Source organism: Accipiter gentilis, chromosome 3, assembly GCF_929443795.1.
Source record: "Accipiter gentilis chromosome 3, bAccGen1.1, whole genome shotgun sequence".
NCBI classification, from domain to species: domain Eukaryota; kingdom Metazoa; phylum Chordata; class Aves; order Accipitriformes; family Accipitridae; genus Astur; species Astur gentilis.
This window is the reverse complement of record NC_064882.1, coordinates 21,710,436-21,727,978: the sequence shown is the minus strand read 5'-3', so window position 1 is coordinate 21,727,978 and position 17,543 is coordinate 21,710,436. Positions and strand designations below refer to the sequence as shown.

General features: G+C 34.4%; 1 protein-coding gene across 3 annotated transcripts in view; it reads left to right on the top strand.

The window, feature by feature from the left end:
* The window catches only part of SLC30A9 (solute carrier family 30 member 9), a 43,134-nt gene extending 26,007 nt beyond the window's left edge, over positions 1-17,127 (top strand). Inside the window, exons 15-18 of one of the 3 annotated variants that reach the window (XM_049834622.1) lie at positions 669-834; positions 6,405-6,534; positions 9,088-9,201; positions 10,713-17,127. In XM_049834622.1, coding sequence (XP_049690579.1) covers positions 669-834; positions 6,405-6,534; positions 9,088-9,201; positions 10,713-10,757 — 455 coding nt within the window. In that variant the 3' untranslated portion in view covers positions 10,758-17,127. Of the gene's footprint in view, positions 1-668; positions 835-1,526; positions 1,629-6,404; positions 6,535-9,087; positions 9,202-10,712 lie in introns of those variants that run through there. The other 2 variants (XR_007510229.1, XR_007510230.1) reach the window with 2 other exon arrangements.
* Positions 17,128-17,543: the final 416 nt, after the last annotated feature.

Sequence of the window (17,543 nt, the reverse complement as noted above, 5' to 3'; positions counted from 1 at the left end):
TTTTTAAGTATTGGCCTTGGCCTTTCAATTGTTTAAAAAAATAAATGTGGTAATTTTGTTTCTTGTGGCTTCTAATGACTTAGTTGCAAGTTTCAGTTTTATATAGAAGGCAGTTTTTTATTCCATCTCTAGTTTCTTTCATAAACTTAAAAATACCTTACTGTTTCTACAAATCTGAATATGAATGAATGTGTGTTTAAAACTTCTAAGTACTGTATTCCAGAAATGGTTAATTCTTGCAAGTTTCTGAGTTACTGATAAAAGAACACAGACTTTTGTGCTACTATCTGTGTTTAGGTGTATATAATTTTGTATTAATAAAGGTAAATCTGTACACAGAATCCCAAGTAGCTGACGAGTTTACTCATTTATTAGTCCTGCAGGAGACAGGAGTTGCTGAGGGACAGGAAGGACTTTTGAAACATTATCTTAAGATAACTTGTTTTCTTCCAGTTTCATTTTGTTCCTCAGTAGGAAAGAATTGCCAGTGCATTAAAAAAACCAAACCACCCAAAACCAAAACAAAAAAAGCCCACCAAGAAACCAAAACCCAACACCCCTCCCCCTCCAAAGCCCCTAAAACTATGTACTCTTTACCGTGTGAAATCTGAATTATCTGCTATGTTTTATAAATGCTCTGTGAAACTAATTTGATATGTCTTGTTTAGGAAACCCTTATTATGACAGTGTGGGGTCTCTAGGTGTTGGAACTTTATTAGGAACTGTGTCAGCATTTCTAATCTACACTAACACTGAAGCCCTTCTGGGACGATCCATTCAGCCTGAACAACTGCAGCGACTCACTGAGTTACTTGAAAGCGATCCTGTAGTAAGGTAAGAATCTTTACAGCTCAATCGCTACTAAGAACAACAAAAAGCAAAAAAAATAACATTTGGAAAAAATAGTTCAAGCACTTTAAATGAGAGAAATCTGGTGAAATTGATTATTTTTAGGGTGGATTCTTCTGTATTGAGATTTTAGAATCTTCGATAAGTGCATACTCGTACCTCTCATATTCCACAGCTGAAATAAAATTGCAAATATGTTCTAACAGTTACACTAATTACAGGAGTTGACAATGACTTAATGAGAAAGCCATCACAAAACTATTTTCAAATGCACGAAATGCAAGTGCTTACATGATACTGTAATGTTGCTTTTATAGTTTATTAGCACTTTAAATATTTAATTCTGTTACTGTTAATATTCAGCATCTGGAATTCTGTAGCTGTTGGCAGTGAAGTGCTGCAGTATTATGATGTAATAGATTCTGCATGGTAAATGCTTACAAAATGAACTTAATGCTAATTTTTCTTAAGAAATCTGCAATTTGTAGTGAAATAAATTTATAACTCATTGTAATTATGAAATCTTGTTTAAATGCTTTTTAAGGAGCTATTTTAGCTTTAAACACTATTAACCTTAATTTAGAAGCAACCCCCTTTTTTCTTCTTATTCTATATTCAGGAATACATTTCTGTGTAAATCAGCCGGAATATTTTGGTGCTTTTTTTTTTATTTGTAGTCATTAGTGAGCTCTGGAAAAAAACCCAAACAACCCAAGCCCATTAGTTAACACCAGAATACTTGAAAGAAAGTGCTGCATCATCTCAGTTGTGAGCAACAGGTCTGAACAACATGCCCTTCATTCCAGACGCTAAACAAGATTCCTTTCTTATTTTGGAACAGAATTGTGTTAGAATTTTCATGTGTCAGTAACTAAACTCCGTTAAAGTATTTGTGGTGGCCCTGGATTAGTCTAAATGGTGGAGCATGTGTCAACAGTGCTGTGTTAGACTAGGTGAGTTCACATGGTTATTTGTACATGACTTCTGTAGTTCTTTTTTTCCAAAGTGCACAGTTGGCTTTTGCTTTTCTCAGACTGGAATCATAAAATTTCTCCTATTCCAAGCACCCTTTTATATTATAATCCATTTTGTAGATGGCTATAACCTCTCAACAGAGCAGACTTCATCTCCTTCTTGCTGTAGACATTTTTTAAAAACATGAAGTAACTTTATTCTTCCTGCTTTTTTAAAAATTAAAAAACTGAAGACTTGGTAAAAAACCTGCATGTTTCTCTTAAGGTTAGAAGCTGAAACTCATTTAGGTACTTCTCATAACACTGTTTGCAGGACCTTTTGTATGCACTTTTGTCTTGAGTGATCTCTTTCTTAGATCCATTACATTATCCACTTTGATTTCTTCTAGCATACACTTCATCTTTGACCAAGTTCTTGTTGTAACAAGCCTAATATCTTGAGCTTGGTTAACTTACATATTCTAATAAGGCACTGGATCTTGATCTCAGAATTCTCTGAGGTGTAAATGTATATTACAGTTGCTTGTAACTAGGCAAAATTATGGGAAAAAGCTGCTCTAAATGTTTTTTTTCTTATTCCAACCTTTGGCTAGTTATGTTTTTTGGTTTGTTTGTTTTCAACTTTTTTCTGTGAAATGGGGAAGTCTTTTAGCTTCAAGTATTTCTTCAAAAGGCTACTTGTACATTTTCATCACATAGCTTTGGGCTTGTAAGAGTTTCAGCATTTTCTTGTACATTCCAAATCCCATTTTCTTAAATGGAGTTGTGTAGTAGTATGTCCTACTCTTACATTTTTTTTTTTTTCTAGTGACACAAAATGTAAAAGAAAAAGCTCCTGAGTACTGGTCTGCTTCTGAAGCTGTGATTCATATTTGCTCTTTTTATTTCAACCTTTCAGGGTTTTAAGCTGTCAAACTATATCTGAGTTCTCAATGCAATCCTTCTTGCAGCTGCTGCTTCCCAGAACAGTCCTCCCTTGCTCTTTCAGGGAGTGTTTGCAATCTTTATTTTCAGATGTGTTCTGCCAAATATGAAGGGGATATATTAGAGAATCATTTAGTATTCACCAGAAGGTATTTTAGATCCAAATTGACCAAAGGGTCCAGAAGGTCTGATTTCCACTGTCCCCTGTCCCTGTCAGCACCACCACCACTTAGCTTACTATTGTAGCAGTAGGTTGCCTGAACATCATGTTCCACTGCTAATTATGAAGTGTTTCATTTATCAGACAATAGTAACTGCTGTGCTACTAAAATAAATCTGTGTTGTTGATGTTTTTTCCCCAGCTAAATCTTGATTTATTTATTTATATTTTTTTTCAACAGAGGGCAGTTTGACAAGACCTACATTCCCTAAAACCTTAATGACTGGAATTAATGCTCTTAATATATAATTCTTTTCCCTACCTTTTTTCACTGTTTTTCCTTGGGTTGTCAGGTGAAGCTGTCTTTAGTTAAATGGATTGCCTCATTTGCTGTTCTTAAATTTTGGCACAGTGTTGTTAATCTACTCTTTTTTTGAATTCTCATCAGTATTGCAGGATGAAAAAATAATTGGCCTTCACAGTTATTCTTAGTTCTTTTTACTCTTGAATGCAACTTATGGAGCCTGCTGAATTAGAAGCATTTTTTTCCTTTTAAATATCCAGTATGCTTCTCTGCTACTAACAGGGAAATGTTTTGTTGTTTTAATACAGTTTTGCTTTTTTAGATCAAGACGACAATGATTATTGCATGTTTCTGCCTAATCTGTATCATCAGTAACAATTTTACCATTTCCATCTAGTAGCAGGCTTGTTTCCAGGTTATCTTTTGGTGTTGCTATACTTAAAAAATGTTGGTTTGTGTCACATACAGTGCCTTCTTTTATGCTTCTCCTATCAGTTTGCTGGACATCATAATTTCTTTCTTAGGCTCATGGCTATTTCCCCTTTCTTTTCATTTTGCTTGGTAATTTCTAGTTTTAGCCCTTATTTAATTTGTGATTCAGAATGGGCTTTCAGTCAGAGTTGTTCTCAGCTGGAAAATTATTTGATTTTGTTTTTTGCTGTACAAACATTCCATTCTTAACTCTCATTCACACCTTTGGTGTCTCTTTCTTGTGTTCAGCTTAACTGAAGTGTAGGAGATTAGGCTTTCAGAACTGTGAAATAAAATATATGATGTGGTACAGACTGTCCTGATTCTGTTCTTACGGAATGTAATCATGGATCCCTAGGCATAAACTATTCTTAATGACAGTTCCATCTTTTTAATTTTTACTTCATTGTAACAGCTATTGGGTAATGGTGCTGCTGTTGTGCTGGAAAAATCTGTTATTCTGGTTGGAGGAAAAAAAAATAGTATTACAACTCATGGCTCAAAACCAGTAACTTGATATCCTCTGACAAATCTTTCTTCAATGTGAAACTTGCTCTTTTCCCTAGTTTGAATTACCTACTAGCCATCCAGAAGCTTCCATAAGAAAGCTTTGTAGATTAAGTTTAGGCTACACATTTGTATTTTTGAATTATTAGTGATTTTTCTCCTCCTGACTCACTGTCTTATCTTTCTTGGACAGATTATAAGCAGTAAGGTAGACATTTTTTCTTCAAATTTACAGAATATGCATCATTCAACTGAATTCTATCAGGTTACTGCTTAATGAGAATCTCAAATATCTCTTGTTAGCTTATTGCATAGCTCCGATAGGCACTTGATACTTCTTCAACATTTTTGAATCACATGGATTCAAATTCTTTTCAGTAACCCTCACTGGATCACATCTGTTATCCTAAATACCCTTTGTGTGAGGAGGTAGTTTGCCAGTTAGGTTACTCCAGTTAATACTGTTATGATTTGGTAGCTTCCCACAGAATAGCTGTGTAAATTTAATTGGAGCTGGAAATTCTTTATTGCTACCAGTAAACTGATAGTTCTTTTAATTTGCTTAAATGTTTACTAAGATGTATTTTTTGGTGTTTCTATATTTAGTGCATGTTTTATTTCTTTTTTAATGTGCTTATCTCTCCTGCACCCTGAGTATTACAAGAAATATCCCATAAACATTTCCTGTGACTGTTCATCTTATATTTCAGCCTCCTGTTCTTTGTCAGCTGTTCACTCTAGCAGGCTACTTCTGAAATATATGCCTTCCACTTTCTTCCTGCACCGCCTGTGAAGTTAGTTCAGATTTATAAACATTCAGATGAGGAGAAACATTTCTAGTTCGGAAGAGTAAATTTGCTTAAGACAAAGGGCATGCTAAATTTAAAGATGCTGTGAAAATGCAGAACTTAGTAAAACGAATGGGGAAAAAAGTTTAGTAACTTTCCATCAAGTGAGCTTTATTGCTGAATCTAAATTTTGTGTTAGAATTTTAAAAATTATGAAGATTGCATTTTTCTGTTAATAAACCCGAAGTCTTTGGAATATTTTATGGTTGACTTCAGATACTTGTTTTGCTTTGGAAATGTCAGAAGAAGTAGTTTAAAAAATTTGAAACTTTTCTGTGATTTATGTCCCGTATTTTGGTATCCACTTTTTTTTTTCCTGGCCTTGATGGAAAAATGTGAAAACGTACTCTGCAGTGGCTACTTTAAATTCTACTTAGCCTTAAAGACAAACTAAGTTTCTGTTAATCTAATTAGAAAAAAAACCTAGAGTATTTTGTTATTTTATATTAATTCCATTGTTAAAATGCACCACAATATGTCTGGGTCCTGAGTTTGCTTCATATCTTTTTATCCCTGAAAAATAGAGGGCTTTTTGTTTATTACTTATATTCACACATCACAGAGTTTATCTAACAAACTGGAACAAAACTATGCTATGGAAAAGCAGAAGTTTTCAAAGGACCAAAAGATAAACATATTGCAACATTCATGTTCTACTATTTATTAGGAACCTTTAAATAAATATGTATGTTCAGCATTTGCAAACAGCTGTATTGTGACTAGTTGTGATCAATAATTCAACACGATCAAAAATTAGTTCCAAACACAGTATCCGTAACTTTCGTATATCAAATATAACTTTGATAGAAAATTCTCCAAAAGGCCATGCCTTTACAAATTGTAGTTATCTAGGAAAGGACACTTCTATAGTTGCAATGTGTGCTTTCAGTAATTGACAATAGATTATTGTTCCTTACATCAGAACTGAGGGTACTTAGATTGTTAACATGTCATGTATATGTACATGCACAAAGACTTTTGTATAGTAGCAAGTAAGTTGAACTTAAAAGTTTAACTCAGAATAGGGAAGTGCTCACATTCTATTGTGGGATGTTTTGGGTTTTTTTTATACTATTGGTCTAGTTCTAAATCTGCAATGCTTCTTGTAGTCTGTCTTTTATTACAGCGAGCCATTTCTAGATGTTTTGGTGTAGCGGATACCTGTGGAAGTGGTATAACCAGTTAAATATAAATCAGTATTTAATGGAAGTGTGTGGTGGCAAAATGAGGATATGTTAGTCAAAGGTAGTGGCCTTTTAAAATTACAGGATCATCTTACTGTGACGATATTGTTAATATCAGAATTTGAACTAGCTAGTTGTTTGTTTTATGTTGTTTTACATTTTTTAAAAAATTATGTGTTTCAGAGCAATTCATGATGTTAAAGCCACAGACATGGGAATGAGCAAAGTGAGATTCAAGGCAGAAGTAGACTTTGATGGACGGGTTGTTACTCGTTCTTACCTGGAAAAACAAGACATTGAACAGCTGCTACAAGTATGTTTAAAAAAAATAATTTTGGAACTTCCAGTATTTGATATTTACTTTCCAGTTTCAACTATGTCTAAACCCAAGATTTTCAAGTAGGTGACATATTTAAGTTTCTTAATTTTCAAGGATTGCAGATGTTTCTACTTTGTGTTAGTGTGTTAAATTTCTGTACATGGAATCATATTATGTGCTGCAGAAATAGAGCCACTTCTGGGCTGAGTAGGGCCTGGGTAGGAGGAGGACCAATCTTTTTTTTTTTTTTTTTTTTTTTTTTTTTTTTTTTTTTTTTTTTTTTTAGTTCAATTTTTTGTTAGAAAATACAGATTTGTCCAAAATAATTTTGATGAGAACATAGATATTCCAATAAATTTTTACTGAATTACAAGATCCCTAGTTAAAACTGGAAGCCTGTCACCTGAGAATAAGCATCTGTTTTTGCAGAGCTGTTTGCTTTGGGTGCTGGAGATGCAGTGTTACAGTTTACAGATTCTGCCATTCAGACTAGGCTTGAATATGGATTGCTTGCATCACATGACTTAGCATTTTGACAGCGTTTAACAATTAACCATCCTTAAGTAAGTGTCTGTCTCTGATTTTAGTGTTGTTCAGAGTAGCTTTTCTTAACCCCTCTCTTCAATATAGAAATGCAAAACTGCTTTCAGCTGGATTCTACATGGCAAAGCTATGAAGTAAAGACTAAATTATCTAAATTACAAGGAGAGTTTTAAGTGGGCAAAATGTTTTGCTTGCTTACCTGCTTTCATCAGTAACTTGCCTATATACATTTGCTTGTGTACCTACAAGATTTCTTTCTCTGCTGCACTTTCAAAATGAAAAGTAGATGTCAGATGTCTGCATTTTATGTCTGTTAAACACTACTTAGAAGTTATCTGAGTTTACGTTTAAATTACTGCAATTTTTTAAACCATTAGTCAGTGTCCCAGTTTTTAAAAAGTACCGCCCTTTAATGTCAAAATAAGAATGTATGTATATTATATATGTAATGCAGTAAGTGATCTGTTCATGTGTTGGATTTCAATTTGATACATTTTTGAGAAGAAAAGTGCCATTGGCTTTGTACAACTGAGGCACTGCAGGTTTGCTTGGTTTTATATTGCCAAGTCTCAGTTGTTTTGCTATTGCAGCTATTTAATATGCTACTTTTCTTTTCAAAGGTTTTGTTAGCTTTTGTTCTTTACCCACTATTCCCTTTGGCGATAGCATACAGCCTTCCCTGGTTCTTCCAACTAGTATTGTTGGGAAAGTTCTTCCTGATTGTTTCTAGGTTGGCAACTGTTTTCTTACCCAGGTCATTGTAGTTTCATGTAGTAACCTCGTGTCAGCTATAAAATCATGGTTGAAAGATAGCCGCTTTTAGCAGGACTCAGCCTCACAAAGTCAAGAGCGGACATAGTGCTTGCCTTTTGATCTATAGTTTTTCAAATAACTAGGTCATTCAGCTGGCACTGCTATCAACATTACTCTTTCTAAAGTTGTGAAATATTTGTTGAAATTCTGTCATTCAGATTAATCTCATTTCTTTTTCTTGTTAGACTTGCTGTGATCATAGTAATGGATTATTGTGGTTGGAATATCTTTTAAGCTCTCTCCAATTACATTATTCTTCCTCAGTTTTGGAGTAATGGGGAGGGAGGGAAGAAATTGATCTTGTGTTGCAGTTATATACACAAGAAGAATTAGCTATTTAATAATTACTCTGTTATCAGTAACCTGTTTGTTCTAAACATACTGCAGCTGTATTGCCTAAACTATGGCTGAGATACTACAGGGCAAATGGCTTCTGGCCAACTTGGTGTGAGACCTCTAGGGAAAGCTCATGACAGTGTTGTAATACCTGCTTTGTTGTTTCTGGTGTCTGTGGTTTTTTTTGGAGGGAGGAGCATAGTAGCATCTTGTCTTCCTTAACATCATTCCATCAGTCTTGTATGCTGTGGGTCTCCTAGTCTGAGTTCCTAACAAGTATGTTGGGAGTTTTGTGATATTATGGAGGAGCCGTATTTACAGCAGCATTCGTAGTAATCCTTGTGGGTTTTCAGATGAGTTGATAATGTGATGCCAGGAGTAAGCAGTGTAATGGAATAGCAAGAACATATGAAAATGAGGAAAGAATACACAGGGTACCCTGCTTTGCCTTGCTGTGAGCAAGGGATACCCCAGAACCTTTTAGAAAATGAATGAAATTCTCTAAACTTGGAAAATAAAGCAGGAAATCCATTAAAGATAGAAGGTGATTTTATATCAAGTACAGGAGGAAATCCATTAAAGAGAGAAGGTTTTATATCAAGTGCAGGTGTAATGGGAAGCCGGCTGTTTTCATTGAATAGATGCTACTCTTCTGTGTCTATGAGATATAAGAACAGATAACATTTTGAAAGGAAATGGCAAAAGCTGAAAAGTGTTTGGTGTTTGGTTTTTTTGGGAGGGTTTTTTTGTTTGGTTGGTTGTTTTTTTTCCCCACTTGAAACATGTCAGGACCCTCTGTAGTGTTGTTTCCTTTCTTTCCCTCATCTCAGCCTCCTAAATTTGATTTCTTCCTAGGAAATTCAACAAGTGAAAACTCTCGAAGAATTAGAAGCCTTCATGCTTAAGCATGGTGAGAATATCATTGACACACTGGGAGCTGAAGTAGACAGACTTGAGAAGGACCTAAAGGTAAAATTGAGCTGCTTATTAGGGAGTCCTTATTCAGTGATATACTTTAAACAATATGACTCCATCTACTTTTGGGGATTTTGTTTGTAAATATGGGAGAGGGGAAGAGGTCAATAATCCTAATGCAAATTTTCTTGCTATAGTATCATTAATTAAGTTCTGACCAGTAGCAAACCCTTACTTTGCCATTGATCTGTTTGTTATGTATTTTGTTCAATTTTATACCACTGTAGGACAATATTTTTGTGAAATGAGACCTGATCGTGTCTTTGTTACTGTATTCTCAGAATGTCAGGTTATTTACGGGCTGTTGAATTCTGTTTTGGTTGTAAAGAAGCAAATTTCAATTTATTTATTTATTTTTTTAAATCTGGTACTTAGCGTTGTATCAAATATATCAGTGTATGATGAGGGCTTTATTCAACATGTTTTTGCTCTTTTTGAAGCAGTACAGTGTTTACTTACTTTTAAGCCTGTCATAACTTTCTAATAATCACCTTTTTTTTTCATTCTGTGATTTAAAGATCCTTTGGTTGATGCAACAAAGGATTGTTTCCACTTTTAATTTTATAATTATATTGTGGCTGTTAATTTTACCTTTTCTGGCATGAATACAGAACTATAAGTATACTGACTGCCAGACAAATACAGTCCTGTCATGACTGCCTTTTCTGGTCATCAGGAGACAGTGCTCAAGAGCATGTCTGTCCTTGCTTATTATACTTGATAAATATCCTAGTTTTAGTTTCTGTCCCTAGAGTGGTGCTGTTTAAAAATCAGAATATTATTTTGGAGTTTAATTGCACCAGCAGATCCAGTTCTTCATGTTTTTTGAGGAGTAGGATCATGACTAATTATTTTATAAACATGAATTCTGTTTTTTGGTATAGGCAGGGATTTCAGTGATTGTGTTGCTATTGAATATGCTTTACTAAATATGCTAGTCAGATTCACATGCTGGATGACTTTGAAGTTGGTGACTTTCAGTAAACCTGTCGTGGATTACACAATCCATGTAATGACGATAACATATTTCTACAATATCAGAAAATTAATCTTTCTTAAGAGAAACAGTATTTTGAATCTTTATAAATAGCTTCAGTGTCATGGAGCAAATTATTTCAGCAATCTTATCCTTTATTCAGGAAAGTATCTGTTAAAACTTTAATAAAGTGAGATATATATATACGTTTATTTGGACAGTTTTTGTATAAAAACTGTCTTTAAAATCAAGAGAGCTGCTTCATACTTCATAAAGCATAAGAACAAATTTATCTGTGATGTTGAAAAATATTTGTCAAATAAAAAGATGACGTAGCCTTCAAAAAATTGCTTATAGTATGGGCAATGTTTGCTGAGGCTATTCCTAATTTTAAAGTAGTCCCTATGTTACCAGCTAAGGGGATTTGTTATCCAGCTGCCAACATCATAGCAGAAATACATTAATTGTATCCATGTGCAAAAATGTGTTTGAATATTTTCAATTTTTTTTTTTTTAAATTTTATTTCAGCAACGGAATCCTGATGTTCGTCATGTGGATTTGGAGATACTATAGCCTTGGCAGAAGAAATCAGGTTGCTACCATTTTGAAAAGAAGTCATGTAAAGGGCTGAAAAGCTTCTGAAATTGCAGTGACCTCAGCACCATACCTTGCTTACTTTTGCTGTAGGCTTCCTGGACTTAGCACTGCTTCTGTTTCTGGAAGAGTGCTAGACTTGCAGACAAAAATTTCCATGGCAAAATCAATTTTAAAAAGCTACTTGACTTAAATTACACAGGAGAGTCTGTCAGAGTATATTTACTGCAATTCAGAACTTAAGACTTGAGGCTTAGTTAGGCAAATGTAGCTGTCTGAAAATACACAACACACTTAGTTTTTCCATTTGTGTCCCTTTGCAGTCAGTTTGCACTTCTTTAGTTTCTTTCAAGATATCATTAAAGGTTCTTGGGAGATATTAAGATTAGCTAGGAAGAGTTTGTTCCAGTGGAACCTGCCAACCTTAAACTAATTGTAATATTTCAACTGTGTGATTGTTTCACAGTTTTTCTTTTCTATGAGATAAATTCTTTAACATAGGCGCTGGCCTTCTCTCAAGTACCATGACCTGGAAACCTGCTTTTTGCCACTGTTGTGATTACCAACTGCACTTCAGAAAAATAAGGTTTTTCTCCTCAGTGGAGTCAGCTGTATGTCATTAGCCAGAGTATGCTAAGTTACTGTGAAGAAATTACTGTGTAGAGATTTCACTGAACTTCCTCTGTTTTAATTTTGTTCTTTTTTTTCCCTACTTTGACACTTGTTCTCTTATTTGTAAGTATCTTCAGATGTAATCTGGGAGATATTTATGGTAGTGCTTATTTAAAAGTTACCTGGCATTTTTGGCGGGTATACTTCTATACTTCTAATAGGCTGTGTTGCCAGATATGGTCTTTGCTAGAAGGTGTAAGAAACATAGTTGGAAGTTACAATAGTAAAAAATGTATTGGAACTATTTATAATTAAACAAATGAATACATTGTATTTTTAATTTATTTCTCTCTAGACATTATCTGTTACCTGAATTCTAGACTGCTTATTTTGTGTTTTTTAAGACTTGACCTTGTTGTTTGGGAAAGTAGAGTAATTCTATCAGTGGTCCTCAGCAGTCCTGAGCTAAGTGTTTAGAGTTTCTACCCTGGAAATGTGCAATTCTAGCACTGTATATAATCAGCCTCAAGGCTTTCTGCAATAGGCGCCCAAGTTGTACCAGATTCTTTGAGACCCGATTGTTATTAATAAGGCCATGAGTACTGATCATGCAAGTTGAAATATAAGTGAAATAACTGCATAAATAACTCTGAGGAAAATCCTTTATGCACTTTAACATATTTCAGTAAAATGAGAATTGTTCATGGATGAGAGGTGGTAATAAGACCCTCCTAGTGACCCAGCTGCTGAGTAATGACTGATTTGCTGAGACAAGAAATGTTGATATGAAACACAAGTCTTCAAAAATAAATTTAAGATTAAATTATAAGCATTGCAGCAAATAATAATTGTGGAGACCAATATGTCCAGGTATGACTAAAAGCTTTTTAGAATGTTTGGTTTTTGTTTGTTTTTTTTTTTTCATACCAAGTGTATCTTACCAGTGAATGATGAGAATTTAAAATAGCATGTGTTTTGACAACTCCAAAGCACTTTGCATGCTGGTCATTTTAAGTAGAAAAACATTCCAGAGTTTAGTTACAGATGGGACTTCACATACAGTAATTGTGGGTAAAGGGGTCTCTTTAGTACCCCTGTCTATAATCCCTGTTCATCGGCGGCTTCTTTGTAGCATATTAGCTTATTATGGCTAATCCAAAAGAAGGCTTACTTTATCTGGTTTTCTCCTGTTGTAGAACTAGTTAGTATATTTAAGCCTGATGATTTGAAATGCAGTTTAAAGGTAATTTGGAAGTGTACTGTATCAAGTAAATAAGGCATATTTTAGGACACTAAATCATTACCTTTCTCCTCACCCTTCCATGTAAATTTCATCTTGTCTCAGTATGCAGTCTGCTGATGTTAGTCTTATTCATGAAGAGCACTGGAATCTGATAATGCATAACTTCTTTCCTTCTTCCTAGGATTTTTATGTGGATTTTGAATTTGAATAAACACTTTAATAAACCTGTTATTCCAGAAATCTTAAAAACCTGAAGAGAAGTAAAACTGGGAAAATGTTCTTACTGGGAGGTTAGTGGAGATAGCCAACGTGATCTAAGTGGTTTGTATGCTGAAGCTGCTGCTGAATGAATAGTGTTAATATGCAATTTACAGGGCAGAAATTTCACTGAGAGGTTAGTAAATGTTATCTCAATACTGAAGTGTTCCCATGTCTTGTTTAAGAGGTGGCTTGAGTTTATATTCCTACAAGGCATCTGCTCCAAAAGCCTATTAATTTTTTTTTTATTTATCAGAGATGAAATTCATATGAATTCTGATCTTAATTTCCTTATCTGAGTCAGAAGCGTACCTTTCACGCACCTTTTGTTTGTATTCCAAGATAAAATTCGGATCCTGGTCTCCCAGTAATGTTATTGATTATAGCATCACTATATGTTAAATTTAAGAAGCCAGAACTTGAATGTTTCTGGGTACATAACAGTTGCATAGTTTGAGGACCCAGTTCCATTTTCAAAAACAACCTGTATGGTGATGTACCACAAAAAGGCAGGCAGACTGGTTTTGGCAATACCTTGTAAGTTTACATGTCTTGCAGTTGAGTGAAAATAATGATTCATTGAGCTTGTCAGGTCGGAAAGGAAAAGTAGTTCCAAGCTGTTAAATTTTAATATATATTATAACTTGCAGATTGTTTTTTAACAGTTTTGACATTTTTACGGCTTTTTTTTCTTAACTGTATTTATGCTCTACAACTTGAGGTGATGTGGGTCCAGTACTTAGTTTACTTTTGGTTTAGTGGTTTTGGGGAAAATGTTTAGCTAATACATTTACATGATAGAATCCTCAAAATTAAAGAAAACTTATAAAGTGTGGAGGAGTGGATTTTTTTTGAATCACAAATGTTATTACATAATGTTTCTTTTAGATTGATTTTAAGGAAGAGGATTTTAAGGAAAAGGAGTGAGGATTTAGCTAACAATAGAGTTATATTCTAGAATTTTTTCAATTAAGGTGTGATCTTTTAAAATAATTTATTTTTGTAGACTGGCCTTGCAGGTTCTATTTTTTCAAATTGTGTTCAAAGTATTACTGCTCTCTGCTTTGTGAAAGATTGCTTACCTGTTGTGCAATGTCTCGCAATTCTGTAAAACTTGCAATGTTTGGAAAAAATTGTCTTTAATGTTCCAATACACTGAGTGATCTGAATATATTTTAAGTCAAACTTGACTGGACGCTAATAATACACGTTTTCCTGTAGAATTTATATTTCTATAAAGTTCTGAAGTGATCATCTTTCCCCCATGAACCAATTTGAACTCTAAATTGTCTCCTTTATACACTGTGGAATTCAATATTTGATGTGGTCCCCCTCTACACCTCCACTTTCCAAAGCACTTATTAAGCATATTGTAGTAGTAAATACTTTGGTGGACTACTGTATTACAGAGACCATTTGCTCTGTGTTCTGGTCTAGAAGTAGCAGGGACTTAGCGAATGGGAACTTTTTTTTTTTTTAGGACAAGTTGCATCCTTTATCCTTTGTGACTCATACTCAAGCTGAAGGTTTTTTTAGCCTCTGCTTTTCTCCTTCCTTGAATTCCCCACAGATTTTACTATATTTTTTAACTCTTAATTTTAGAGGAGGAAGCCATTATGAGCATCTTATGTTTTTAACAGCAGGGCTAGATAATACTCTTGGTCTCTGGATTTTGCACTGTACTTCATTGTTGATAGTTGACAATAGTGATTGCTGTTTTGAAAGCTATAAGTCATGTTAGCCAAAACTACCAGAGTTTTCTGATTCTGGCAGGTGCACTTTTTTCAGCTATATTCTGAGACTCGGTTTTTATTGAGAGGTTTTTACTGGGCCCTCTTTGATAAGGGGGAGTATGGGGAAGAGTTTCAGGTATGTTTTGTCTAGGTAATACACCGATGGCAATTCTGTGTTCTCCTTATTTGTTATCATTTTAGCAGACTTTTTTCCATAACAAAGAAAAAATTATGCATTATGGAAGTACCTCTACTAATGATGAGTGCATTGAATACAGGCTTCCTGCAAAGAGTTTTTAGGTTTTTGTGTATTGAAATTGTGGCCATTTTTGAAAATTCTCAATGAAGTAATCCTTTTCCTAAAGTTGATTTAGATGTGTTTCTTACAAAAGAATCCACAGAAGCATATTGTTTAAGATTTGAAAGAAGAGTCGTATGTTCTTAAGGTGTTTTGGCTTGGTAGAATAGAACAATTGATTAATATTGACTCCTGTACAAAAACTGAACTTCTGTGCATGCCTGAAGGCTTATGTTGCAGAAGTGAATATAAAATGACAATGTGCTTTTTTCCTCTAGCTTAAGTATTGTCCTGCTTCTACTCTTATTGTTAGCTCTGAATAGAGAGTACAACTAACATCTTTTTTGCAGTTTACCTGCTTAATGTAAATGAGAAGTTGAGGTGTACCAAAAAGATTTTTTTTTTTTTGTAGAGGAGTTGCATAGCTTAAATAAGTAATTTTCTTGTTAGTGAGACACAAATAATTAAGATCAAAAGTAGACTATATCTTTATTACATATAAAAAGAAATGGGAATCCAGGCTTTAAAGCACAATAGTCAGATTTCTGAAATGCATGTCCTTTGAGGAAAATAAAATGTGCCAGGAGCTCTAAGTGGTTGTATGGACTATAGAAACTGCATTCAATCAGGCTTTGCTGAAGCAAAAGAAAAGAAACTATAACAAAGTGTGTGGTAAAAAGAAAAGAATACAAGGAAAGAAAAAAACTAAGGTGTTGAGTACTTGGCCATAGGAAAAGATGAACACAATCTGAAAAATGTGACCAGAAGTAAGAAATGATGATTGGAGAGGAAAAGAACAGAAAGAAATGATATTTGATTGGAACGCATAAAATGATGTAGTATGACATTCTCTTTCTTTTGGCAATATTCAGATAGTTGGGTGATTCTTCCCTCCCACCCCCAGCAGAAACTCATCTTTTTTTTCCTGTAATGAAAAATCAGTGCCTCCATTTAACTGTTTCCTAATACAGTGTTCAGTCTTGCAGTTATAAACCTATTTGCCCTCTGAAAACTTAGTCTTATTGCTAAGGGTGATGGTGTAATCTCAGTCTGGAACTTTGTTCTTGAGGTATATATTTCGTGAGTGGAGGGTGAGTAATTTTAAATGTGGAAACAGGAAGCTGGTGTGAGTTAAATGGAAAATGAATTTATTCTTTCAGCCAGAAAATGATTGTAGCACCATACTGAAAATGTTACGGGGGAAAAAAACCACCCAACTGTGTTCCAAGGTCTACAGAATTCTTGCAATGGACTGTAATCATTGGTGAATATGTTAGTCCGTATTCTTCAAGGTGCTTAAGTGTCTGTGGATAAGTAAGATTTCTAGTTAAATCATCACATTCTGAAAAGGAGTTAAAGAAAACATACAAAGCATTATGTGAAAAGGATGTACATTTTTTAAATACTAGAGACAGATACTATAACAGATTATAGTAGATAGGCAGAACATTGTTCTATATTACATGAGGTTGTTGAGGACAATTGCTTTTTTTCCTGTGTAAATCAAAGCCACCAATTCAAATAAAAGGTCTCGATTACTTTTTATAAGTGTTATACTAACAGTAAGCCTGGTCAAATTTTTTTATTGGCTGTTACGGGGAGAAGGTGTCTGTTTAAATAGTGGAATACAGCTCCACACTCTAGCCTATGTTTGATTTTTGTAACGTAAATTTAGACTATATTTAAAACTTTTGATGTTGTGATCAGCTGCTTCAGATCTGAAGATAGAAGAAAAAAATATGCAATGTTGTATAAATGATGTAATATAAAGGGGTTTTTGTAAGTTTCTCTTCAAATTAAAGATGCTGAAGAACTATGTGAGAAGAAGCATTTGAAAAGTTCTGAAACCATTTTGGCTATTGTCAATGTATTAAACCTGAAAGTCAACGGTGAGAATTTTCACTGGTGGTAGAACTTTCAAAGGGCAATCTCAAAGTTGAAACATGTTTTTCCATGCAGCCTTTTAATCAAACATATTTGCCCCCCTCCCTGTCCCCTGCCATGCTTTTTGGTATATTGGCTTTTTCATTCTGTGTCTTGGTTATCCCATATTAGTATGGGGCAGTCATTTTGATTTGTGAGGTGTAGATATTTAAATATTTCTCTGCATGTGTTCTTTCTTTTGTAATTACACTTGAGTTCGGTACATCCTGTAAAATGTCTGAAAGTTGTAATTACTCAGTAAAACGTTACATAGCTGGTAAAGGTTGTGTTCTGTTAATTCACGCAATTGCATATATACAGTAAAGGTAAGCAATAACACTGGCTTTAGGCAGTTTATTTGGTACGTTTCTGAATTCAAAATGCATATAACAGTACTTTATGGATGCAAAACAAAGGTGATATCCATCTATTTGTACTAGTTATTCAATCTGCCTTTGTGATGTTGACGGTACACACTCTGTTAAATAGCATGCGCTTGGTACATGAGCAACCTGCCTAGGGTAGCCAAGCTGTATTTATGTATACTCCCTACTTCACTGGCAGCTGTGCTTTTCATTGTATTCACCCCCATCCCCAAAGAGTGCACTTCCTTTCCCAGTACAGAGTAAGCTCTTTCTGCCTTGCTCAGAGGCCCCGCTGGCACTGTCTCCAGTTTGGACTACCAGTCCTGATCCCCA